The 27,374-nt window shown below is 47.3% G+C and overlaps 1 protein-coding gene across 3 annotated transcripts in view; it reads left to right on the top strand.

Moving 5' to 3' along the window:
- The window catches only part of LOC116946231 (complement C1q tumor necrosis factor-related protein 1-like), a 55,957-nt gene that overhangs the window by 16,082 nt on the left and 12,501 nt on the right, over positions 1 to 27,374 (top strand). For 2 of the 3 annotated variants that reach the window (XM_076069906.1, XM_032961237.2), the window contains exon 2: positions 23,580 to 23,877. In XM_076069906.1, coding sequence (XP_075926021.1) covers positions 23,580 to 23,877 — 298 coding nt within the window. Of the gene's footprint in view, positions 1 to 7,642; positions 7,783 to 23,579; positions 23,878 to 27,374 lie in introns of all 3 variants that reach the window. The other variant, XM_076069905.1, reaches the window with a different exon arrangement.

Genomic DNA, 27,374 nt, shown 5'->3' with positions numbered 1-27,374 from the left:
TACGTCTCTGACCGTACCGATGTTGTCGTATATGCACCGTCCGAGGATGCAATGCGACTGTTCCGGCAGGATCAGCTGACCCAGCACTGTCTTGAGACGGTTTGCCAGCACCTTGGAGAAGATTTTGTAGTCAGCGCACAAAGAGGGACACGGGTCGCCAGTTCTCGACGACGAGGTGCAGGTCCCCCTTCTTGGGTAGCAGGGAGACCACCGCTCTCCTGCAGCTCTGTGGGAGTTCACCCTTCTGCAGGCTCTCCGTCAACAATTGTAGTAGTGGAGGGCCAAGCTCATCCCAGAAGGCCGCATACAACTCAACCGGCAGGCCGTCAATCCCCGGGGCTTTACCAGCTGCGAGCCCTTTCACAGCGGTGTGGAGCTCCTGCAGGGTGACGGGGCTGTCCAGACGATCCGCTCGGGGACTTCTAAGGTAGGGCCCCCGTCCAGTAGCTCCCGGACAGCCCCGTCGTGTATGGTTTCGGCGGCGAAAAGTCGTGAGTAGAAATCCCTGGCAGTCTTGGCGATCTCGCTCTCAGATGTTGCTGTTTGTCCATCTGGGGTTCACAAACGGGAAATTTTTGTGGTGTTGGCCGGTGCTTTGTTTAAGCGGAAGAAAAACTTAGAGACACACACAGAGAGAGAGACACAGAGAGAGAGAGAGAAACAACTCTGTGTTGTTTGTCTCTCTCTCTGTATATGTGTCTCTCTCCGAGCTTGGTGAGCTATTATTTATTTTATTTTTTTATTTCTTTCTACGTGACTTTACCGAAAGAACCAAAGATTAATTCCTGCAGTCACGAACGCTTCAAATCAAGATTCGTTCCCTTTGTTGAGAGCGCTTCTTGTCCACTGATTTGGCTTGGTTTATCTCTAGCCCCATGGTACAGCCCTCCCTTCATACCCTGTTGTTCATTATCATTGCTTGGTTTCATTCTAACTGTGTCTACAGTGCATCTTGGATGGCTATAACAGTATATTGTCCAGCACTTCATGCTCATGTCTTTATATCTCCAAACCAGTTTTCAGAAAGTGTCCTTCGATATCACTGTACGTGTTCGGATTTTCCCCGGGTTGGGGGGGTGATACGATGAACAAGCATTGTTGTCAGTAGCCAGACCAGGGGTGAATTTAGACCATCACCTGTCTGGGGGAGGGGGGGGTCACTAAAATTGGTACCACATTGTGGGAAGCCTGCTGTTGTCCCACGAGTAGAGTTCTCTCTTTTGTTTTGGTCTCGTCCACAGTGTATTTAGATTTATTTTTCTCCACAACCTCAGCTGTTAAATCAGGTGCGGAAGCTACCGCGTGAGTGTGCAGGCGGTGCAATTGCGTCGGGGTACACATTTGTCAGAGGGGCCCAAGGCCCTTGGCTTCAAAGTGGTTGGGAAAATATTGGGAGTTGAACTTCATTCTGCGCACGAGGTCACATTGCCAATCACACTCCACCTATGCCGCTGTTGTAAATGTAACGTTAGCCTGCACTGTATATCTTCTCTAGTATCTTCATGGTTGTGCTGGTGCACAGCCCTTCGATAGATTTTCTGGCAGTTACCTCGTGCTGCTGTTGTTTGGCACGATGTCCGACGTTCTGCTCCACGTGCAATGGAGTTTCTTCAGGAACTGAATTGTACACGGATAACGGGTTGTTTATATATGCATCAATCGTTTGATCGTTTTGCATATAATTCGCATTAATTTATCTGCATAACCGGCTGTTATTGCGGAATATTAATTGCTTATATTTTGCCGAGCGTGAGACTCGATTCCAGTTGATGAATCGATTAACTGTGGCTCTCCTCCTGGCTGGGGTTCTCTGCTACTAATGATCTCCCAGGCTGCCCTTCGCTTGGGTTACTGTGAAGAGTAAATGCCAGCCTGCATAGCCCATGGGTCCAGACCAGACCCCACTGGACTTGTAGGTTGGAGGGTTAACGTTTCTTGATGTGGTCATTAAGCAATTCGCGCTTATTTGCCGCATACATGATTTAGTAGGTAGACATTTTTGGTACACGTTGCTGCTATGGCCCCTGGTCACAGTGGCTTCTTGATTACTGAATTTCTTGCGAGAAACTGAGTTGCTAATTTGTAGAAATGTTTGCATATTCATCGTGCATGTATGTATATATGTGAGTTATGAGGCAGTGTTAATGACGAATGCGGCTCTGGTTTACATTCAGATGCATTCCTATTTAGATGCCTTGTAAGAACTGCCAGTGTGGAGTCGTGATTATGAACCAGGCGAGCGCTGTTCAATTCAGGCGACGTCTTACAACAGTGGTGAGTGCTATCTGGACCATTCCTGGCACCCCACCCACCCTTCACCAACCCGCAGTTACCAAAACACTCAACGCACTCGTCAATAGGGATGCGTTTAAACGAAAATACAATCCGAAAATAAAATACATAACAGGCGATGTTTTCGACATAGGAACCTTATTTATAGCACATCAATAACCAGTGGGGTGAAATATGGTCAATCTGTCAAGCCGCCGTGCAGGACACAGCACGAGAATGCCTTTATCCAGCAGTGGATTGACACAGGGCTGTAAATGATTAATCAACGATTCTAGCTCCAGGTGTCCATGCACGGGAGTGAGGTGAACTGTGGCATCGCAGGACCGTGAGACGTATGGCAACGGCATCTTTCACCCAGCAGTGGATAGACGATGTCTCATGGTGATAATGAGGCAGATCATGATGATGATGATGAAGCCACGTTGTCCCGTAATTGTCTTTATCAGTTTTATTTGATCCACCGCCGTCTGGGAGTTCTTTGCGTTATATTCCACGTCCACTCTGCTCGGGGTCACTCTCGCTAACTGCTCATGAGGCGCAACCCGCGGAGAATTAAGCGGCCAAATGAACCGCGGTAATCCATTCTGGCGCGCTTTCATCTAAATTGGAAGGCGCCTTTTCATTAAGGCACTGAAGGGTGAGTTGGAGGGGGTGGGGGGGTGTGCCGTGGGTGACTATGCCGCAAATTGCCGCTCGTCTCCGGCGAAGGACCCGGCTATAATTATTAACATTTCGAAAAAGGGAAAACAAATTACGACACTGCTCTGCCACGGCATAATCGTCACCACACCGCGCTTGCAGTCCGAGCAACTCCGGTGTCGGGTCTCCATCCAGGCATGGCAGCTGAAGCAACGGGAACGTTTTCCCGATCATCCCCCACGCCGTCTGTCCACCGCGCAGCGGTACAGATCTGTACGCTGCAGCTAAGTCAGTCGACCGGCAGGCCGCGCGTGGTGACGTAATTTGTGGGTGCTCCCACCTCCTCCTCCAAGCCGTCTGGCCAGCATGGAAGAGCAGGCCAAACACCCCGCTAGAGGTGCTCGCTAAAGCCGCATTTAGCGGAAGCCCTTCCACCGGCAGTGTCGTGCGAGCAAGCGGTTGCAGATCTTCACCTTTCAATATTCAATGGGCGAATTCGACAGCCAGTGCGGAGACACACTTACTGGGGTTCTGCACGCTTGCGTGTGCTGTCAACATGAACGCAGTGCGCCGAGGCACGGGCTGTTAACCTCTGCCGCACGCAAGCGAGCGGTTATAGCCGCGATCGCTCATCCCTGGCGGTAATTTCCCAATGGGAGCACAAATGCTCATCGGGCTCGGTGACGGAACCATTCGCCGCACGCGGTTTATGACTCCGAGAGCGCTCGGCAAAGAAAGAGACGAGAGAGAGCGAGAGAGCGAGCGGGCTGAGTGAGCATTTGTCTTTTTTTAAGCAAAGCGTTTTTATTCCACAATTTTATTCGCGTTGCGCTGTTGGCGTGAGACCGAAGTGTCCATTCCGAACACGACGTGGCGCGGTATTAGAGAACAGACCCTAGAAGGAGATATCGCGAAACTTCTTCGGACATTCCTTCAAGTGGCCCTTTTATTTTAGCCACACACGATGTTCGGGGAGCACTATCTCACATGCCCTGCTGCAGAGGAAAAGTTTTGCCAAGTCGTCGTCAAAGTGATTTTTGTTTTAATTCTCAGAGCCGGAACTTCACCAGCTTCACTTGTGACTCTCACCGATGCGTTTTCCGGTTGTAGCCTCCGTGGTTCGGCACGGTGTCCGACGTTTCGCTCCACGCACAGTGAGCTAAATGGAAGAGCAGCTCACTCTGTTTGTTCATGCAAAAAAAGAGTTGTCCGCTGCTGCTGTAGACCAGCCCAAATAACAACAATAATTAAGTACATTTCACGTTCCTACGATTCTCATAGCGCAAGACTGCCGCGACGGTGCTTTCGCCGATGCTGACTGAGAAATATGTACGGGACTGGACTACATTATGGAAGTGGTGGAAACTCTGGCAGGGTCTTGTCCAGCAGTGGATTGACAAAGGAAGGCCTGTTACACTTACATGTGGAAAACACATTTCCAACGCATTTGAAGGCAGAAGGGTCTGGTTCGCTGGTGGCACCTGACAAAGTAAAAGGGTATAGTGTTTATATTTAGGCTGGTAAATACCGTACCCAAGCCAAAAAGCAGTTGGGGCGTTGGTGGCTCAGGATTTATTCAGGAGTTCTCAACATACCTAAGTTTCTGCAGCTGGCTTCGGTCGAAATGCAGATCGCAGGGTGAATTGAACGCTATTTTTTAAAAGCAAACTAGCGGCCCACGCGTCCCTTTTGACGTCACCGTTTTGTTTGACACACGGTAGAGTCCTGCCGGCAGGGGATGGTGTCCCTCTGTGGTTTTTTTCCCAGTTAGGTCAAGTAAGGAGGGAACATTTTCAAATTTGGCAAATTTGGAACACGATGCTGTCATACAACCAAGTGTTGGCCCAGGGGTTTCAGAGCATGGAGGTGGTGCCGCGGTGGTCCAGCGTTTGTTTCTTTTGATTTCAGCAGCTTCTCAATTGTGGCGAGTCGATGGTCTCAGCCAAGTCACCAACGAGTGCACACAAAAAATCGTGTTCTATTGACCATTTCACTTTATTTGGCTGTGTTTTTGTTTCTGAGATCAGAAAAAAAATACCAATTTGAAAGTGTGCGGGAACATGCGACCCCCCACTTGGACTGAGTTTGTGATGAAAGCAGTCCGTTTGAAGGTTTGTGCAAAAGTTCTTAGAAGCAAAAAATATCCGACCCACTGGGTCTGCACGGCGCTGCAAGATTTTCGAAGGGATTCATCATCTCATGACATGGTGCCAATAGCGCAGTGGGCATAACATTTTGTTGCGTGGGGGAGGAAAAACATATTCCAATATTGAAAATAAAGGTGATATCCAGCGCAAATGCTACATCGCGGCGGAAAATGAGAGTGACAATGGGCAACGGAGAGAGACGGCGTTCAGGATTAATTGTGACATTGGGATTATGCAAATGTGGATCACAGAATGGAAAGCATAATGCCACATGACACACTATTAACATATTAAAAGGGACGAGGCCGATAATTAATAAACAAAATTAATTGCACGTAGTGGGAAATTAATTCCGTGTTAATGAAAGAAAACCTTATTGCGTTGTTATGAGTTTCACGACGCACAGAATGCTTAAAAGCCGCAGCATTGAGCGTGGTTGCTCGTTATTTTTTTGGAGGTATAAATACATTTCCAAGTGCCATTTAATTCTCGTGATGCGCGAAATAATTAATGGATTAACATTTCACACGCGTTAATGAAATAAAATAGGCTAATTAATGGGTGAGAAAGTGTTCACACCATTAAATAGACGCATGCTTTTTTTTTTGCAATGTTCCCTTGAATGCACAACAAAACAGCTGTGAGCCGTGCATCTTACGAAGCCTTCGAAGGAGTGGCCAGAGGAGAGTGTGAGATTAAAGTCCTCACAGTCTCGGCACGAACTGGGACGCATGCTCGTTGGAGTCAATTCAATTGAGGTGGCACCACGGCCAAAGCCAACTGGTGCAACCACTTCTCGCAACGTCCAAGATCGGTTCGACACATATTCGACTTTCGCGACCAATATTATCCATATCAAGGGTTTTTTTTTGCTAGATCGCGTCAATATAAACCCGTCGTTAACCCACCACCACCACCACCACCCGACACAGCCAATTAGTAAGGTTTGTGACGTCAACAAGATTTTGCCCGAACAGTGTCCTGCCATCCGTTTTGAGCTCTTCCCATCGGTTAGCCAGATTTGTGGGGACCACTCCAATGACGGTGCCGGTAACCGGCCCTGCCCCCTACCTGTGGCACCGTGTGTCTCACCCAGAGCAGCCGTTCTTTCCCCGTCAAATGCACCACTTAATCGCAACGTTCTCTCCGGCACTTCTGCGTTGCTTCTCCTGTCTTGTCGCGGAATTCCCAGGATCCGCCAATTGCATGGGGGTGGCCTTCATCCAGCAGTGGATTGATCATGGCTATTAGAAGATATCTCACACGAAGGTACCACAATCACCGTGATTAAAGGCCAATTATACGTTCGTGTCAGCAATTGTCATCACCGATTCACGTCAAGTTGCTAAACTACGGTGCCAAGCAGGCAGCCGTGTGGCGTTTTATACACACTGCTCAAAAGGCAACGCGTGATTCATAACAGCAATCAATAGACGCAATGTAGGGAACTGCAGGAGCTGTCTAAATATGTATATTGGCCTATTGGCGAATACCAATTTATTCTAAGTTATGAATCTCACCACCCGCCACTACACCAAGTGCGATGAAGAATATTAATTTGACACGCGTTTTGCGAGGACGTTGGGAAGCCGCATCGCATTGTTCACGGATTCTTCTTGTTCTTGCAAAAGTCGCCTTACGCTTGTGTGCAATGTGATAATTGTGTTCCCCCCCCCGCCCCTCCATGCTTTCATCGCCTGTCTCGTTTTTCATCAATAGACCTTGAGCCTCAAATAGAGGACGGCTGATGGTCGGTGTTGGCAGCTGGGTGATGTTGGTGGGGTTAGGGGGTTTGTCGGGCTCGCTGGGGGATACTAAAAATCCTGCACCAGTTTGTTTTAAACATAAAAAACAAAGATCAACGCAACACACACACTCTCGTGTTCAAACTGGACGTGGTCTCAGCTATGGTATTTTTCGCGTGAGAGCAGGAAGCCAATGTTTTAAGCTAAGAGGCTTTTAGGAGGCTTCAGAGAGAGGAAGATGAAAAGCGAGAGAGTGAAGGACTCGCAGTGAGCCGGGAAGATTTGAATTCTAAGACTTCAGGGAAACCTTTCGGTGAGGGCCGTGGTGTAATGGTGAGCACAATGGATTTGCAATCCAGAAGTCATCAGTTCGACCTGATATCCTGGCATGGCAGTTGACGTAATTTGATGATTGATTATAATAAATATTTAGATTCTGATATCGTTTAACGGCTATTTAATATCTTGCTCGATGCAGTTCGGCTCGTTCTATTCGCCTAAATGTGACATCAGGATGATACAATTGTGTGCGTACAAATTGTGTGTGTAACAATTGTGTATGTATTAATTGTATGCGTACAATAACACAAATTAGATGGTCTGCGATAGATTCTTGCAAGCCCAATTTGACGTCTGCTAGTGAAGGAGGGTGTAACTTCCCGCTTGTCTGTGGTTCTTCACTCTGAGTGTGAGCGAATGCCATGCAGCACACTACAAGTTGGAGATGTAATTATCTCTGCCTCACCCACACAGAGAGGAGAGCCAGCGCCAGCCTGCAATTACTGAAGTCTACCCACGAGTTGATTTTTGTTCCACGAGGACTCGCGGTTGAAAGTCCCGCACGCTGCTGGAGTGCGATCGCCAAGATGCGGTGCGCTGGGAGGGGCGGCGAGGATTCGCCACGGCGTGAACGCCGCTGGCAGCACCGCCACCGCTGTATCCCATCTCTCCTACCTTTTGTACGTACCGCGTACTCCTGCACTCTGTGCGCGCAGTACTCAGAAGTGCACTCAGAGGGGGAGGAGAGGAGGAGGAGGAGGAGTATGGGGGGGGGAGGGGGGGGGGCAGTTGTCCCCGTTCCCTTGCGACATTTCAGATGGCTGCTAGGTGCCATCCACCGTTTTTGAAACGTTTTCATTGAATACAATTGTCAGTCAATAATGAGTAATATTTCATGTTTGTTTCATGCCAGAGACATTTTAATATTACACGATGACATTCTCATTAGTTTTGTTTTTTTTACGCAAACGGTGTCGTTTCCCAAAATGAATGACTTTGTATCCCACCGGAAATATTTGACACGTGCAAAACATTGATCACAGTGTGTGCCACCCACTCAGTACCTGCACAGCTCTGCGTTGCAACAGTAAATAATAATAATAATAAAATAGTGAACTTGTAACACCGCGCTGCCACAGCACGGGACTTGCTCGCTCTCGCCGAGAGACAGAGGCGCGAGGAGAAACCACAGACAAGCGGGAAGGCAGTGGCCACCAAGTAGTGAATTCAGCACAAGCAATTGCCCAAGCTCTGCGGTCCTCTATATATTGAGATGTTTTTTTGGTAAATTCATCAATGTTTACACGTGGGAGGAAACTGGAGCACACGTGCAAGGGGGCAAGACTATATCCCATACCGATTTGGAGAATATGATGAGTCAATCATCATATTCTCAGGATTATAAATACACATTCTGTCCCCCCTCCAACCCATACCCATCTAGGGAGTTAACTTGGTCCACTTCTTGCGTACTTGCCACATTTTACCCTACCACAAACTTTACCCTACCACAAATGGCCTGCCAATCAACGTAGCTGTGGTTGCGCCCATTTATACTGCTGGCCGGACAATGAGAAGGTAATTCAGGAGCTTGCCGTGCTGTTTCAACTGAAGCATCAGAACGTGGAAGCGGTGGCCTCTGGGTTGCAATTCCAGTGTGCAAAACCATTCCATCGACATGTGGACCCTATTGCCACCACAGCCACGTCCACAATTATAAGTGTGACTAGGCTTGAATAACTTTATTGCCATCACACAGAGCCTTCTATCATTACCACATTCCTCAGATTATAAAATGTAACATTTCCCCCCCCCCTCCCCCACCAGCATTCACTCTAATATATATTTTTCACTTTTCTTTGGATGTTGCCCGTGGCTGGGAATCAAACTGAGATTTCTGGAATTGTACCATACAGTGTTACGTGCTGGACCACTGTCCCACCCCTTCCAACATCTACTCACACGCAGTGCACCGCGAACCACTGCATTCAATTTACGCACATACACACTCACAAACGCCCCCTGTTTAGCTATACAGACGAATTGAGCAGGGATGGTTCATGAGCACCGATTATGACAACCGGCATGGTGCACGAGATATGCTGTGCCCAGCCCCACACATGTTTACACACTGCATAACGCAATTAATTAATGCTGAGTCAACCTAGCGGAGGACTGCGACAGGGTCAGACACTGCTTGCTCTACCACTGCACAATCCGCTGCACTACTGCCCAGCACTATAAAGACAAAGATCCCCTTCCAGCTGTATAGACTGTTGTGCAAGTGTGGTTCACGAACACCTACGAAGGTTCGTGCTGGCATGGCAGGCGGTGGTGCTGTTTACACATCGCACCAGGTGATCGTTTAATACTGAGCCGACCGAGAGAAGGCGCAGGACCGCTTTAGATACCACTCGCCACTGATGTTAGTCGTGGAATCGAACTCAGACACGTGCTCAGAAAGCCGCCTCCCATCACACGTGCGTTTAATTTTACGGAAGATGAATAAAATCTACAATCTGACCCACATGGTATAGTAAGCTGACACTGCTGTCTCTGCTGTCTGGCCGTTTGCTTTCATTCATGGCACCATAAGGCTCCCGAGGTTGTGGTTGTTGCTATTGTCCTTAGTGGGCCTTCCCACGTAAAACAAATTGTTTAGAATTATTGATTTGTCGCTTTCGTGACTGCAGGAATCGACACTCCTTGGTTCTTTCGGTAAAGTCACGTGGGTAGAACAAAATAATAGATCGCGACGTTTCGATCGCAACCGCAGCGAGAAAAATAGCTCGCGTTGCGATCGAAACCTCGTGATCTATTATTTTTCTACCTACGTGACTTTACCGAAAGACCCAAAGAGTATGTTTAGAATAATGTTTCTTCTTCCTGTCTTGTCAACCCCTTGGGCACCATCTTCGCGGTACACGCACCCTTGCGACCTGTGCAGATCCACGGATCTCGGTGTGGGGGCTGCAAAGCCATAGCTGCGGGATCTCATTGGGCGCCGCGGTGGCTAGGAGATGTTAACTACCTCGCCTGGTATGCAGGAGGTCGTGGGTTCGATGCTGTATATTTGGAGTTTGCATGTTCTGCCCCGTGGTCACGTGGATTTTTCTCCTGGACCTCTGGTCTTTCCCTCCACATTTAGAAACATGCGTTTAGACTATTTGGCTACGATAAATTGTCCACGTAATAAGCCACTTCGTTGAGTTATCATTTGTGGCCAGGTAGCTTCTGAAAAAAAGAGCTATATAGCTCAGTGGGCCTTACCTGGTAACAAAAGAAAAGTTTTTTTTACAGTTTTTGATTGGCAAAAACATTGTGCTTCCAAGCCAGGGGGCAGGGGTGGGTACTAACCGCCCTCTCTCCCCGCCTCTCCACAGTCGCCACGTGTCCCTGCCGTTGCAGGCTGCTGCGGGGTTACGTTTTCAGCAGGTGGTAGCGCAGCAAAAATGACACCGCTGCACTGACCTGGTGGTCATTGAGTTGCAGTTTATTGCAGTACAGTACAGTGTACTGCACTGTTTTGATAGAGGTCTAAGCTGACCGAGAAATATATGCAGGTCTGGTCTATGGAAGAAGTGGAAACTCTGGCAGGCCCGAGTCCAGTAGTGGATTGACAACGGGTGTGGTGCTGTTCCACCTACATGTGGAAAGCATATTTCTGTTGCATTTATGTGCAGAAGTTCTGGCTCGCTGGTGGCAACTGGCAAAGTAACAGGGTGCGGTATTCATATTGACGCTGCGGTTGTACCGTACACAAGCCAAAAGCAGTCTGGGGGCGTTTGTTGATATTCGGATGTGTTCCGGAGCTACTCAACAGATTTAATGACGGGAGACGAGGCGAGTCAACCCCGGGCAGGCGATTTAACCCGTGGCCTTAAGATTGTGAGTTGAGAGATCGTGGGTTAAGCGCTACCAGCACAGTCGAGCACAGGAGGATCTCCCGGTATCTCTTCCAAGCGCTCGGAGGAGCGCAGAAAAAGACACGCATGAGTTACGGCTGAGGTTAGCTTTATTGAATTAAAAAATCTCTTGCTTTGTAATTTGCTGCGTTTCTTTTTTTTTTAAACAAAGGGCAGCCTGGAGCTTGAACTTCCAAAACGTAATAATGCAGCTACATCTTTGTTCACGAGAGAAGCCTGGCGGAGTCACGAGGCCTTTTTTTTTCCAGCGGGGCCGTGCTGCTGGGTGCTCTGCGTAGGTTCTGTTGTGGCGGTGCTGTACGGCTCTCGGACTGGACTTGTGGTTGTGCCGCGCGTCATTGAGCACGATGTTCGATGTTCCGTACCACATGCTGGGGGCTTCTCAACCCAGTTCCTGACGAAGCTCCCCGTATGCAGTGCGAAACGTTGGACACCGTGCCGAACAACACGTTGTACAATATGAAAACAAGTCGGAGAGAGAGAGAGAGAGAGGATCCGGCTACACTGGGACGTTGGGCCAATTCCATAAAATGAGTATTTCCCTGTGGCAGGAATCTGGAGTACCACAGAAGACTCACGCATGCAAGGGGATAACGCTCAAAGTGCCCTGCACAGATGAGCTGATTAACCCGAACCCTTTCCTTCCTTCTCTCGCCCATCTTGCACCCTCGAGTTGTTCGTGAGTGTCACACATCTAACTTTGAGCATTTCCGTGACCGTAGTACGCACGCAGGTACGTTGAACTTATTTCGCACCGTACGAAGCCAACCGTGCTTATCGGAGGTGCGGGGAGTGTTTAGCTTCCTGCCCGGGGGGGTGGGAGCTGTAGCACCAATAGAAAATCCACCACTGGTACGATCGCGACGGCAATGAACGCGCCGCACAGATGCAGCAGCCTTTGGATACAGATGGTCCCCTCGCTCGGAGGCAGCAAAGACAAACTATTTGAACCCGCCCCCCTTCTCATTCACTCCACGCGCTTGTGTGGTGTAAATAAGGAACAAGGACGTGCGGTGATGATCTCTGTGTTCAGTGAGGTTGTTTTAATTGACTACTTTAATTAATTACTTTTGAAAACCAATTGGTGGGGGGGGGGGGGGGCAGGTAACCAGCAGCAGCGCGACTATTAGCCGGTGCGCTGCGCATTCCGGGGACCTGAGTTCGATTCCACAGCCACGGTCGGCGACGGTGGAGTGCCATGCCTTGATCCGGTGCTTTGCCTCGCCACGGACTCAAGTACCCCCGGGCCTTAAACAAGTTCTCGGTGGTCGTGTGTGAACACCAGCGCTGGGGGAGATAAGGGGCGGCCAGGTCACCACCATCCCGCTCGTTCGGCGTCCAAGATTTTGATAGGCGCTCGCTAAACGGCACTTGGAGAAGTGGCGGAGAGTTAGCAGCACTGCGCTCCGATGCCTGGTGACTTGGCTGTAACGTCAGTGGTGGAAAGTGCAGTCTGAGTCTGTTCCTGGTCCCCAACGTTTGCCAACCCGGCGCACTGATGAACCGTGGTGAAGTATGGGTAAACAACCCCCCTTGACGAACAGCACTGGTAAGGCCCTCGTCATGCACGTGTTTGACAGTTAGCTGAAAACGCATTATTATTTTTTGCTATTAAATTACTTTCAAAATACATTAGATCCCTGCGGCTTAGCTTAGCAGTTCATTGGTGTGTTTGACGAAATAAATGTTGCCTTTTCTTCAGAGTAAATATGAAAAAGTACGTACGACGTGAACGCATCCAGATTGATTTGAACAATCACGCAGGTAATACAAATAGCGTGCAACGGTGAATATCGGGGGTGTTATTAACAGGATTTGCATGCTGTCGGCGACTTTGTGCTGCATATAAATGGCATTGTTCTGGCAGTAATGTCGCCTTAGAATTCTTAAGCACCTTCATTGTTTATATGAACTACATACATTTTTTTGCTTTCCAAAAATACACTTGACTTAGACACGATGTCATGACGGGACTGTGAGAGATGGTGGCGGGTTGGGGAGGCCTTCATCCAGCCGTGGAATGATCGTATCTAATGACGGCGATGACGGTGTACATAGAGGCACATTAAGGGATATAAAATATTCACCACTTGTTCTCAAAGCAGGGGGAAGGGATGGACGTGCGCAACAACTATTTGTGACACTGCGTCTGTTTAGCAGGTGATTGCCTGCGGCTGAGCCACTCTCAACGTTGTCTCTGGAAGCCTCGGGCAGAAATATTGAACCATACGAATAATAATCATGGTTCATACTCTTTGGTTTTATTCGGTAAAGTCACGTAGGTAAAAAACTTAAAATGAAATAAAATAAACAATTAAAACACGACGTTTCGGAGGCAACGCAAGCTTCCATCTTCAGGCAGGACCAGTCACAGCCAAAATCGCTGCACCAAGTGGCGAGGCTCTGAGAACCTAGCGCTTAAATACAGGTTAAGGTAGGGGGGGGGGCATGGAGGGGACTTTAGTGGGGTACGGAGCTGAGTTAATCAGTCTTTTGTTGTGTGGAGGGTGCGGGGGATGGGTCACTGTGTGTGTGCAATAGAAACGGAAAGAGGCTCTGCCAGGCTGTGCTGTAACGGGAGGCAGTAGAAAAAAGGAAAACAGGTCCTTGCAGGGTGGGCTGGTAGGAACATTGGAATGTTTTTACACCCAACAGCACGAGATTTCACTTCGTTAAAGTATTGAAAGGGGACGGACGGATGGACGCATTAATCTATTGCAGGCTGGTACACTCAGTTTACAACTTCGTTCCTACAAGTATAATATGTTTGGTATACCACTGCTTGCAATTGCTGTTAGAAATTAGTTAGCGTTTGGTATGATTTAAAATGTCTCTCCAGTGGTTGCTTAATTTGAAACCATCCTCTCGGTTGAAGAAATGCCTGTGTTTGGTTTTGTTGTGTAGAGGGAGCGGGGGATGGGTCGCTGTGTGTGTGCGGGGATGAGTTAATCCGTCTTTTGTTGTGTGGAGGGTGCGGGATATGGGTCACTGTGTGTGTGCATTATAAACAGAAAGAGTATCGGCCAGGATGTGCTGTAAGGGAGCAGTAGAAAAAAGGAAAATAGAAAAGTTCGGAAAGAATGTATGATATACCACTGCTTGAAATTGCTGTTAGAAATTAGTTAGCGTTTGCTATGATTCAAAACGTCTTTCCAGTGGTTGCTTAATTTGAAACCATCCTCTCGATTGAAATTATGCCTGTGTTTGTATATCTGAATGGCTTCGTGGACAAATCTTTGGTGATAACCTGTAGGTTTACAAAGAACCTTGGTATCGGAAAAGACAATCTCATGATCACCCACAGCGTTGTAACAGTGATCAGGCACAGCAGATGAATTCGTTCTGCCGTGTTTCAAATCTGATTTATGCTCGCGAATTCGGTCAGAGATATGTCGTTTTGTCTCCCCGATATAACAATCACCACAGGTACAGCTCAATTTGTAAACTCCGGGGTACTGTAAGTCAGGGATGACATCCTTTACGGATGGGATCAGATCACTTATTTTGTGTACTGTATTGAACCGGACTTGGATCTTGTGTTTGTTTACAATTTTGGAAATCTTTTTAGTAACGCCTGCTATGTAAGGTAGTGTGATGGTTTTTATCGGAGTATCAGGTGATTGTTTCTGTATGGTAGGAGAAACAGCTTGGCGGATGGTACGGTCAGAGTATCTGTTCCTCCTAAGGGCCAGCCGTACCAATTTTAATTCACTGGTCAAGTGGTGTTGGTCTGAAATGCAATGAGCCCTATGGTGTAACGTTTTGATGTTAGAGTTCATTTGAGCCGGGTGGTGGTGGGAAACCGGTTTCAAGTAGGAATCTGTTTGGGTGGGCTTTCTGTAAACAGAATGTCCCAACGAGCCATCAGACCTCCTCTCAAACAGAACATCCAAGAATGGAAGCTTGCCATCTTTCTCTATTTACATGGTGAATCTGATGGAAGGGTGTCTGGAATTGATGTGCTGCAGGAAAAGGTTCAGAGCTGGGAGGCCATGTGGCCAAATGACGAAAGTGTCATCCACATATCTCTTCCACAGGGAAGGACTGAGGGTGGATGTCTGGATGGCGTCCGATTCAAATTTCTCCGTGAAAACATTGGCTATCACTGGTGACAAGGGAGAACCCATGGGAGTACCCTCATTTTGCTTGTAAAAGGTACCATTCCAAGTAAAGTAGGTGTTGGTGAGGCAGTGCCTAACCAGCGCAGGTACTTCAGGGTTTAGTCCATGTTGGACCAGATCCTCAATTATTTTAATGGTGTCAGCTACTGGGACCTTGGTGAACAAAGAGACCACATCGAAGCTGACGAGGATATCGTCAGGGGCCAGTACAATGTCTTTGACCATAGAGACCAATTGGGATGAGTTAAGTACTGCTGAGGTGGTTTTGCCAGTAAAAGGTAGCAGAGTATCTGACAGAAAATGGGCTAGTTTGTAGGTAGGGGAGTTGATCGTGGACACGATGGGTCGTAGTGGGGTACCTTCTTTGTGGATCTTGGGACGACCATAAAATCTAGGAGGTCTTGCAGTGGAGGGTTTTAGGGAGGGAAGTTTAGTTGGTTCGATTAGGGAGGTCGAATTTGTGATGATCTTGTTGGTTTTAATCGTTAGGCTGTTAGTAGGGTCATTTTTATTTTTTGAGTAACTCCCATCACTGAGTAGGTCCTGAATTTTATTGTATGAGTTTTTATCCATAATTACAGTGGCATTGCCCTTGTCGGCTGAGAGGATGACTATGTCATTCCTCTCTTTTAATTTCCTGAGTTCAGAGCGTTCACCTTTGCTAATGTTGCTAACGGGTTTCTTAGCACTCTTAATAATAGTGGCTATTTCAGCTCTCGCTACGTCTGCTTGGATGTGCCCTATACCTTTGAGGGCTACATCGACCTGAGAAATGATATCATCTACTGGTATATGTTTTGGGGTGACAGCGAAATTTAGTCCTTTAGCCAATACTGTTTTCAGATTGTTCGAAATCGGGGTGCTACTCTGATTGATAACAATTTTGTTAACGTCTAGTTTTGTGATCTGTGGAACTGGGTTTTTCTTTGATAGGCGGTTGAATTTAGCAATTAGGTTAGCCTTGCATTTGACTGACAGTGAATGAGCAGAGGTAGCAGTCATGTTATCAACGTGGTTCCAATCATAAGGTGTCATTTTTTGTGTTAACATTAAATGAGATTGTAGGAGAGTCCTGTCTAAACAGTCGAGTTCAAATCGGAGTAACCTAATCCTCTCTGAGATTAATGATGGACTAGCCTTAAACAGAATCTGTTTAGAGTTCGGTGAAGATACAGCGGCAGATGTGAGAGTGAAAGCGATGGGTATTACCTTCTGGTCGCGGCATCTTTTGAGGAAGGTCAGCGTCTCGATGAGCTGTGACTTCTTGTCTCATTGTCTGTTAAAAGCTCTAACAGATAGGTGAAAATCTTCCACGTAGAAGTTGTTAATTCTAGATTTGAAGCTTTCATGACTGCAAGGATTCATACTCGTTGGTTTTATTCGGTAAAGTCACGTAGGTAAAACAAATTAAAGGATGTCATCCCTGACTTACAGTACCCCGGAGTTTACAAATTGACCTCTACCTGTGGTGATTGTTATATCGGGGAGACGAAACGACATATCTCTGACCGAATTAGCGAGCATAAATCAGATTTGAAACACGGCAGAACGAATTCATCTGCTGTGCCTGATCACTGTTACAACGCTGTGGGTGATCATGAGATTGTCCTTTCCGATACCAAGGTTCTTTGTAAACCTACAGGTTATCACCAAAGATTTGTCCACGAAGCCATTCAGATATACAAACACAGGCATAATTTCAACCGAGAGGATGGTTTCAAATTAAGAAACCACTGGAAAGACGTTTTGAATCATACCAAACGCTAACTAATTTCTAACAGCAATTTCAAGCAGTGGTATACCAAACATTCTTTCCGAACTTTTCTATTTTCCTTTTTTCTACTGCTCCCTTACAGCACATCCTGGCCGATACTCTTTCCGTTTATATTGTACACACACAGTGACCCATCTCCCGCACCATCCACACAACAAAAGACAGATTAACTCATCCCCGCACACACACAGCGACCCATCCCCCGCTCCCTCTACACAACACAAGACGGATTAACTCAGTCCTGCACACACACAGTCACCCATCCCCCGCACCCTCTACACAACAAATACAAACACAGGCATTACTTCAACCGAGAGGATGGTTTCAAATTAAGCAACCACTGAAGAGACGTTTTAAATCATACCAAACGCTAACTAATTTCTAACAGCAATTTCAAGCAATGGTATACCAAACATTATTTCCGAACTTTTCGATTTTCCTTTTTTCTACTGCCTCCCCTTACAGCACAGCCTGCCAGAGCCTCTTTCCGTTTATATTGCACACACACAGTGACCCATCCCCCGCACCCTCTACACAACAAAAGACGGATTAACTCATCCCCGCACACACACAGTGACCCATCTCCCGCACCCTCCACACAACAAAAGACGGATTAACTCAGCTCCGTACCCCACTAAAGTCCCCCTACATGGCCCCTCCCACCCCCCCCCCCCTACCTTAACCCGTATTTAAGCGCTAGGTTCCCAGAGCCTCGCCACTTGGTGCAGCGATTTTGGCTGTGACTGGTCCCACCTGAAGACGGAAGCTTGCGTTGCCTCCGAAACGTCGCGTTTTAATTGTTTATTTTATTTCATTTTAATTTGTTTTACCTACGTGACTTCACCGAATAAAACCAAAGAGTATGAATCCTTGCAGTCACGAAAGCTTCAAATCTACAATAATCATGGTGTTCTGACTCTGCGAACCTTGGCTATTAACACTAAAATCCCAGGAATCACAATGGTGCCTGAGACTGCCCTAGCTTATTTATCTCACAACTGATATATGTTGATTCTCCGAGTTCACTCGATTTCCCGATTTCACTACCTGTTGAAGATCAATCCGGTATGAGCGAGGCTTCGTTGCGTGTTGATGTCGTACTGGGTCGTGAAAAGAGTCAATGCACGAGGGAGGAGATACTTTATAGGTCGGAATTTGATCAACACATTGTCCATGTAACAGTCTTGACCCTAATAACGGAAATTTAGGAATAAATATACTTACTACCACGTGGCCGAAGCCAAAAATTTAATTAGGATCATTAATACGTGCGTGTGTGTGCTAAATAATATTACAGCAGCATATAAAGTAAAAATCATGATAATCTTTATAGAGTGTATTTCATACCAATGGGTTCAAGACTGCTTCACTCGAGTTAATATAAAGCAAACATTCACACATGCTGCACAAACACTCATAAAATAAGATAAATACACAAAGAGAAGGGAAAACGAGAAGATGAAAACATAAATTGATCGTGAGATGCCAAAATAAAATCACAAGGCGAAGTCATAGAAATAGGCGTGAAGCCTTGATTTGAAAGCAGCCACTCTGGGTGAACCTCTGACACGATTGGTCAGCGTGGGCTTCTTTCTCATGTTTTCTCACTCGGGTTGAACGCATCTATGCCTTCGCTCTGTCCATTCGCCTGCAACTGTCGCTTGTGAGCCAAACATTCGTATGAAAAGTTATCTGGCTATTCGGAACTTACCCCAAATTAAAACCAGCCAGATTGATTAATGGGTTGGTCAAAACTTGGGAGACACAAACCATGACATGAGGGCTATTTGTATACATGCAAACATAATTTTGCCCTGACAACTCTCCGACGACTTCCATACCATGCTGGCATTTCAATGTATTTCCGAATACAAAAATGTATGAAGCTAGTTGTAATTACTGGCGAAACGTCGTACTCGGATTGTAAATGTTGTGGCTTGGCTCTTCAACGCACCGGTTAGTGCTGTACTAGTGACGAATTGGCATGTTCTGTTTACGTGACAACCCTTAATAGTTGGCTGTGTTGGGTGGTGGCGGGTTTAACGACACATTTATATATTTACGCGACATAACCCAAAAACCTCTATTATTGATTATGGACAGAAATGTATGTTGAAAAGCATTACACCGGTGCACGTAATTTTTCCTAACTGATTCTAATGAGTCTTGAGACTCATCGAGGCTTATTAATCTGAGTTGATAAATTATAGTATTGTTAAAATACATAAAGGTTTGGCATTGCGGTAGTCCTTGGAGCAATTTTCCTCAACCATATTAATGTCGAATTTCCAACAGTTGTCTGAAGGTTATGAATAGCATGTGGATACCGTGTAATTTGAGTCTGAAACAACTGAGCCTTTTTTATGCATAACATTAATTAATTTGCTCTTTTATAATTAATGAGCGCTTTCACAAGCCATAATACCTCTACCTTCTGCACACTCTACGTACAATGTGGCTGCTATCGGCCCTCATCTCTTTGCCAATCGAGGCTGTGCAACATTTCACATTCATTTTCCGCTCGCCCCTTTTTCATTTTGCTGCCCGTTGGATGTTGTGAGCGCCGCTAGCATTCGTGAGACCCCCACCCGCCGTCGGTCACAAGCAAGTTTGTAAATCGTAATCTTCCCCATCACCCCAAGTGCTTGGCCTCACTTCACTGGCTTCCCATCGCAAGAGCGTATGGGCACCCAGATCCTCGCCCTCGCGTTCAGAGCCATCCACAGCCTTGCGCCTCCTCCTCCATACCTCAGAAACCCTTTCCACGCCCACGTATCAGCCCACTCACTCACCCACTAACTTACTTACCCACTCACTCCTTCCTTATTTGTCCATCAAAGGTTGATGATGACCATGACACACTTCATTGGGATGAGTCTGGGGTACGATGAGAGCACAGATGGCTGAAGTGGCCAATCTGAACCCGCAACACTCTGTGGCAGACTGGATATGATATGATTGTAGCGGCCTGCTGGGGGACGGGTCTCTTGATATGGGTCTTGCACTGTTGTCTCTTCACCATGAAAGTTTGGTCCTGTTGGTTTCAGAGGTGGTAGCGCCATCCCAGATGAGATTTCGCCAGGTCGGATGATCTTGAGCAAGGCTTTCCCATGACTTTTGATCTCTGTTAAAGCTCTTGAGGGAGGCCTTCAGGCTGTCCTTGAAGCCTTTCATTGGTCCACCTTGTGCTCGCTTCCCATTATTCAGCTCTCCAAAAAAGATCTGCTTCGGGAAAACGAGTGTCATGCATTCTTGTCACATGGCCGGCCCATCTGAGCTGTGCTTTCAAAAGGTGCGCGGTAATGCTCAGCATGTCAGCATGGCAGAGGACTTCAGTGTTTGGGATTCTGTCCTGCCACTTAATCCTGAGGAGCTTCCTCAAACAGCATGGCGTTGGTATACTGTCCAGGTTTCGCAGCCATATGTAAGAGTTGGTAGTATGACTGCCTCGTAAACCTTCAGTTTAGTGGCCAGCTTGATGCCTGTCCTTTCCCACACTGAATCTCGCAGACGGCCAAAGGCTGCACTAGCCTTGGCAATCCTGATTTCATGATCAATGTGAACAGCACGTGACAGAGTGCTACCAAGGTAGGTGAACTTGTCTAGAGGCTGACAGTTTCTGACCTTTCACAGGGATGGTTGGGTCCACGTAAGGATTACCGGGGGCAGGTTGGTACATAACTTCAGTCTTCATTGTATTGATTGTGAGGCCGAAGTTGTCGTAGGCAGCTGAGAACTGGTCCATGAGCGTCTGCAGGTCGGAATTTGAACCAGCAGCTAGAGTGCAGTCATATGCAAACAAAAGGTTGTGAATAGACACCTCCTCCACCTTTGGTTTGGCTTGCATCCTCCACATGTTAAACAGCCCCCCATCAAAGCGGTAGGTGAAGTGGATCCCAGTGTGGTCATTTGGGAAAGCATTTAGCAGCATGGCGGAGAACATCATGCTGAACTGGGTTATTGCTAGAACACAGCCTTGCGTCACTCCATTTGTGACTGAAAGCTGTTCAGAGGACTCTTGGTGATCTTACATACTTGCCTTCATGCCATCATGCAACTGCCACATCATGGTGATACATTTGTCTGGGCATCCAACCTTTGCTATGATCTTCCAGAGGCCCTCGCGGCTAATGTTGGTGTCGAAAGCCTTTCTCATGTCGACAAAGGTGAGGTACAGGTCGGAGTTTTGCTCTTGGCATTTTTATTGCAGTTGTCGGGCTGCAAACACCATGTCAGTGGTTTCACGTTTTTTTTTCTGAAGCTACACTGGCTTTCGGGCAGCAGGCCTTCCGTTAGACGATTTAGGAGGATTCTTGCAAAAAAAATTCCCGCAATTGACAGCAAGGATATACCTATATGATTGTCACAGGCTTGGCGATTGCCCTTCCTCTTGCAGAGGTGGATAATTGAGGCACCCTTGAACTCCTGAGGGATAGTGTATTGTCTCCATAATGACTGGAAGAGGTTGGTTAGCTTCTCAACCAAACGAGGCCCTCCTGCCTTTAAGACTTTCGCTGGGATGGCGTCAGCTCCCGGAGCTTTTCCAGATGAGAGGAGACTGATTGCCTTTTTGGTTTCCTCCAGAGTGGGTGGATCTGCAAGTGACAGTTTCGTTTCAACTTGAAGCAGCCTATTGATCACATCTTCATTTATGGATGGAGGCTGATGGAGGACTGAGTTGAAGTGTCTTTCTCTGTGAGCAGTGTGGTTCCATCTGAGGTTCCTGAGGTTTGTGGGCCATAAACTGACTTGAGTGCATCGTAGAAACGCTTTGTGTTGTTGCTGTTGGCATATGATTGTATCTCCTCTGCTTTCTTGGAACTCTGAACTGTTATCATTCAGGTAGGCTCTGTGCAGACGATGAGTGCCTGAATCTCCTACTGATTTTCGTCGAATCAGTCTTGGTGTTTGCGTGTGACAGCAACAACTGTTTAAAGCACTGTTGAGTGCAGCAGATTTCTGAGAGCTGTCCAATATGCCTCAGCATCTTCAGAGTCAAGGCTTAGGGACTCCAAGCGGTGGTCTGGGGCTTCAGCAAAGTTCTGCTGGATGCTGTCCTGTTTTAGCCGAGAGATGTTGAGTCGCTTAGAAAATGTTTTGCCTTGTGGACGTCTGGGAGGTTTTATTTGGATGTTGAGATTGGAGATAATGAGAATGTGATCTGTCCAGCATTCTGCACCGCATATGACCTTGGATGTCATGCCTGTCTCTCCTCGAGACAATGACATAGTCAATCAAGTGCCAATGTTTTGACTGTGGGTGCATCCATGATATTTTGTTGCGGTTTGGCAGTTGGAAGAAAGTGTTTGTGATCAGTCGGTCATGCATATTACATGTCCTTAGCAAAAGGCCATTGTTGTTGCATTTGCCAATAATATATGCACCTATGATCCCATTCCATGACTGATGGTAAGTTCCAACTCTGGCATTGAAGTCGCCGAGAATAATGAGTTTATCTTTGCTGGGTATAGCAGCAAGTGCAGTCTCCAGGTCAGTTTAGAACTTGTTTTTGACCTAATAAGAGTTAGTCATGGTTGGTGCACAGGTGACCTGCTTTTTGCCTGGTAGATGGAGCTTCAGGGTCATCAAATGGTCTGGGATAAGCTTGACAGTTGGTTGGCCTGGTTAGATTTTACTGCAAAACCAACACCAGTGTGACGTCTCTCCTCTTTTCCACGCCCACTCCAAAAGGTGTAAACCAGATTCATCTTCTGCAATCTGTCCCGTATCAGCTAGCCGGGTCTCACTTCGGGCGGCAATGTACATTTTGTATCTGGCAAGTTATGTGCCTACAAGAGCCGTACGTTTCCCAGGTCTGTTTGGTCCAGCTGTGTCCAAAAGTGTGCGCACATTCCAAGCACCCATATTAAGTGGTGTATGTTTGATATTCTTTGTTCGACCTGATGATGGTGTCATGACTTGCGCTTTTAATTGGATTCAAGTGAGGGACAGTTGCGCAGCTTCGGCCTCGCTCTCTAGTCCAAACTCATCTGTATCCAGTGGCAAGACGATGTCTAGACGGCTAGAGATGATGCTGGATGCAGTGGGTGGTCAGAGAAGACGTCCTGATGGTATTTCCTCCACCAAGGGTTTCACCGACCCAACTCAGATACTGAGTTTGCCGGGTTAGTTAACCGCCGCCCGGGGTTCGGCGTTGACAGCCGCTGGAAGTACCGACTCACCAGGTGCAAGATGGAAAGCACCTAGTGTGCACCTACGGTAGCAGCTAGGGTGTCTCGAGAAAAGACTGACTGAACACTCACTGACTCACCTACTCACTGACCCACCCACTCGCTCACCCACTCACTACACTACAGGTCACACCGCTTCTCTTTCTGCCTCTTCCCTCACAGCGCTCCACTTAGGAATTCTCTCTCATCGTCTCTTTTACACCAAGTTCAACAATCTTTATTATCAAGAACGGTATTACAGCTTCAAGAGTGCTGGTTATTGTTAGCTACTTTACATTTTGGGCCTGTGCTCGGCAGCCAAATTCAAAGTCAAATTATTTGGTGATTCTGTGTCGGCGGTGTTGCACGAGAAAAATTAACACGTGAAACATGAAACTCAACACCTTCGTACATGATACGAAGGAGGTGCCCGTTCGTGTGAAGCAATGTTACGACAAATTCAACTGTCTCTTTTTCCATCACCAGGCGCACGTTACCATGGTGATAGCCTGGGCCCACTGGGCGGCCATCTTCCTGGCACTGGTGCTGCCGGCGCCAAGGGTGCTGGGGGCCCCCTCGGCGGAGGACGGAGCTGGAGGAAGGAGTGAGGGCGCAGAGAGAAAGGGGAGCGCCGGGGTGCGGGGAGGCAAGGGCGTGCGAGGGGTTGAGGATGCATGTGTGAGGTGTTGCGACTCCCCGAGGTGGCCGCCTCGCCACGGTGACGGCCTCCATCAAACCCAGACAACAGCAGCAGCACCGCAGGTCGCGATCTCCATCCTCAAAGGTGAACGCTAGCTGCTGTTGCCGCTGCTGTTTGCTCCTGCTGTTCCTGCTGTTCCTGCTGTTGCTGCTGTTGAGTTGCCACGGATTATAGTACAGCCCAATTGGAGCTGACATTTATCGAGTTAAAACATGGTAGCAGGCGTTTGGGAAAATAGATGGTGATGATGATGAGGGAGTAGTTAAAACTGAATTATTTATCTCGTACGAATTTTGTTACAATGCTACTATCGACATCTGCACACAGAGCGATGCGTTAATTCATTTAAAGCGCCCGCAGAAATAAGAAGTCTCGTCTCAACGTGATGCGACTCCAAAGTGGGAAGGGTTTTGTTTTTTCGTGATAACCTTCGGCTGTGGTGTATTCCCTCAGCCTTCAGGCTGCACTCTCGCCAACTCAACACACATTAACAAGGTGGATGTGTTCCCAATTCCACCCCAAGCTCTATCGGATAATTAATGAGTGTTTACATGAGCAAACCCACAAACTCACCTCTTGTAAATGTACTGCAATCGGCCCTCATAGCTGTCTTAAATTTTTTTTTTTATGTTTGACACCAAAAATGCGTGAGATTTTTTTTTGTAGTGCAGTCCTGTAGGCTGCGAATCATGAATTCGACGCAGGTGAAAGTGTGACTTCATCTCCCGTGTGGGGAGCGACAACACCAGTGACGATTATCTGAACCGGTCCTGGGCCTCCCCTAGGTCGACTCAGCCTCAAATGAGTTCCTGGTGCGATGTGTAAACATCACCACTAGGGAGACAAAGGCGGCCGGGCGTGGTGTTGGCCACCGACCCACTCGTGTGCCGTGCCGGCCTTTATAGGTGCTCGCTAACAGCACTTGCCCCTGCAGTCTGCTAAGGCTATACGGGGGATCTTTGTCTTTTTGTCATCTGCCGTGGGACCTTGGCAGATGTCGGCTGTGCACGCGCATTGCTGCTGCTAAGTCTATGGCATATACCGTGTTCTACCAATTTAATCTATTTAAACTATTAAATGATTTTCTATTTACCAGGTAAAGCCCACTGAGCTATTCGCTTTTTTTCAGTGGAGACCTGGCCACAAATGATATCATGTGGACATTTCTAGCAGCCAAAAAAATCTAAATGCATGTTGTTTCTAAAATCCACACGACCGCAGGGAGAACACGAAATCTACAAATATACAGGCTGCAGGGTCGGGATCGAACCCACGACCCCCTGTATACCAGGCGAGGCAGATAACAGCTCACCACTGTGGTGCCCATTTATACGGTGCTCTAGAAAGTAAAACGCACCTCAAACCTGTGGCAGCTTTTAATAAAGCGAAGCTAATCTGGTCTCACACACCATTCAGTTTTTATACGAAAAAAGTGTGTCTTAGAATAAGGAGAATATGGTAAGTGATATTTTTGTGGCACAGTTGTTGATGCGCTGCACTATGGAACCTGGCAAACCCCATTTTTATTTCGGGCCATGGGTAACATCAAAGGCAATCTAGATCAGAATCGGTCGTGCCTTCCCATCTTCATCAACCCGCAATGACCAGTTTGGTGAAATATGATATAAAAAAACCCCATGATCGACATGGCATGGGGGGGCTTCCAAATATTGGTGGATTGTGAATGGCGGGATTTTATGTTGCATTTCCATTCAAGATCCGGTCATGTGACTTACTCTACAAGTAACTGCTATACTTCGTATTTTTTGCTCCCCTTGGCCAATTATTTACTTCCTGACTTTTGAGATGTACACTCTGGGTACCTTGTAGAAAGGCGCTTTATAAGGGCAATTTATTATTTGAAATCAGAAGTTCGCTTCCCGAGTGAAGCCCATTGAGCTAAGAAGCTCATTTTCAAAATGGGTCAATGATCTTCTCAATTGCGGCACCCAAACCTCTGGAATAAATTGGTCGCTGCTCTCAATATTGTGACCACGACTATCTCTGTCTGCTTTCAGGGCTTTGCTTTTATGGTTACTGCTGCCAAACCCTGTGAATGCCGTTAGAAAAAGCCATTGGTGACAGGGAACTTGACATTGTCATTTTTGTTCGTGCTGTTAATTCAAATAGGTCAATGAAAATTGTAATTCTTGCTGTTATGAATACCATGTTAAAATGTCAGTTACTCTCACTAGTGTCTAGCATAATGCTATTTTTAATTGCTCACTAGATTTTCATTGTACAGAGATCTAGTAGGTATTTTTTAAATAATTTAATCATGTTTATCAAATGTCCCTGCTTTTGTTCCATGCAGCCCCTGTAAACCCTCCCTTGCCATGTCACGTGTTTGGCCCTTTTGGCCGGGTTGCCATTGATAAAAAGCTTCTCAGCTCAATGGACCTGACCCAAAATTAACTAATTGACTGCCAGTGCCTGATAGCAGCTCACTTTAATTTTTATTTTTCACAATTCGGCAAATAAATTCAAATTTGCCAAAAAAAATATGTTTTATTCTCGGCAGAAATAAATGCAAAAAGATAATATTTTCAAGCGGCATTGCTAGATATGTGCTCCTCCATAGATTGAATGAAATTCAGCTTGTACGCACATAAGTTTGCTCACAAGCACTAAATATTTTAATACGTTTTACTATTTTGTTTGTAAGGGAACAATCTGCCCAGATCACACAATATAACCTCCACAGCATGTGGCTCAGTGCACATCTACCTGAGCTTTCGGAAATCAACTGCTGGATGAAGGAATCCCCAATGCCGTGCAGGCTTGGGGCTCGAATGGGGTGGGTGTGGTTACTCTAACCATATTTCAAGCTGGTCAGTATGGGTCGCTGAAGGACTGGGCGCATAAATGTGGAGGCATTTCCTCCTCCTCCTCCCTCCCAACTACAATTGCACATTAAGGTGGTACGGCCCAGTCAACCGTGACCGGAGCAGTGCAGTGCATCGCCATGATGTCTCCTTCGTATTTGTGGCTCAGGTATTGCGTCGTTGTACCTTGCACGGCCTATTCTGGATGACCACAGTCGCACATTAGAGCGTTTAAAAATTTTCATTTGTGCATCGTATGGTGGCACTTAGGTATAGCACGACCAAAGATGTTGCTGCCCTCTCCTATGTTGCTCACAACACAGTAGCACAACCCCGCTGCAGCAACAGCAGCCTATAACACCTGTGTAGTGCATGGCGTTCGCCCATCCATGCATTGGTGATGCCAATGCACGTGCGGTGTCTGTGGCGTGCAGCAATCATTGTGTGGAGTTCGGAGTGCGGGGTTCGGTGTGTGGCTTGGTGTTGTGCGTTTGGCGAGGATTGTCGTACGTGGCGTGTGGTGTTGGTACGGTGTAGGGAGAGTGCGGCCGATGTGGCAGCCCTCGTTCGGTGTGTGCGTGGTCTGCGGTCGGTGCGATGTGCCACGCGGGTGTCCGCGCGTCGTGCGATGCTCGGCGTGCCGCCCCGCGGCACGCTGCGCGGTGTCCGCCTCGGCGGTGCCACGCGGTATTTGCCGGCGGTGTCAACCACGCCGTCAGGCTCCGTCAAAATCTCTCCCCGTCACGTGCGCACGCA

The sequence above is a fragment of the Petromyzon marinus genome, chromosome 26 (genome assembly GCF_048934315.1).
Source record: "Petromyzon marinus isolate PM22_M1 ecotype Great Lakes invasive population chromosome 26, UKy_Petmar_22M1.pri1.0, whole genome shotgun sequence".
Classification (NCBI taxonomy): Eukaryota; Metazoa; Chordata; class Hyperoartia; order Petromyzontiformes; family Petromyzontidae; genus Petromyzon; species Petromyzon marinus.
The sequence above is the reverse complement of the archived record's forward strand: the minus strand, read 5'-3'. Positions and strand labels throughout refer to the sequence as shown.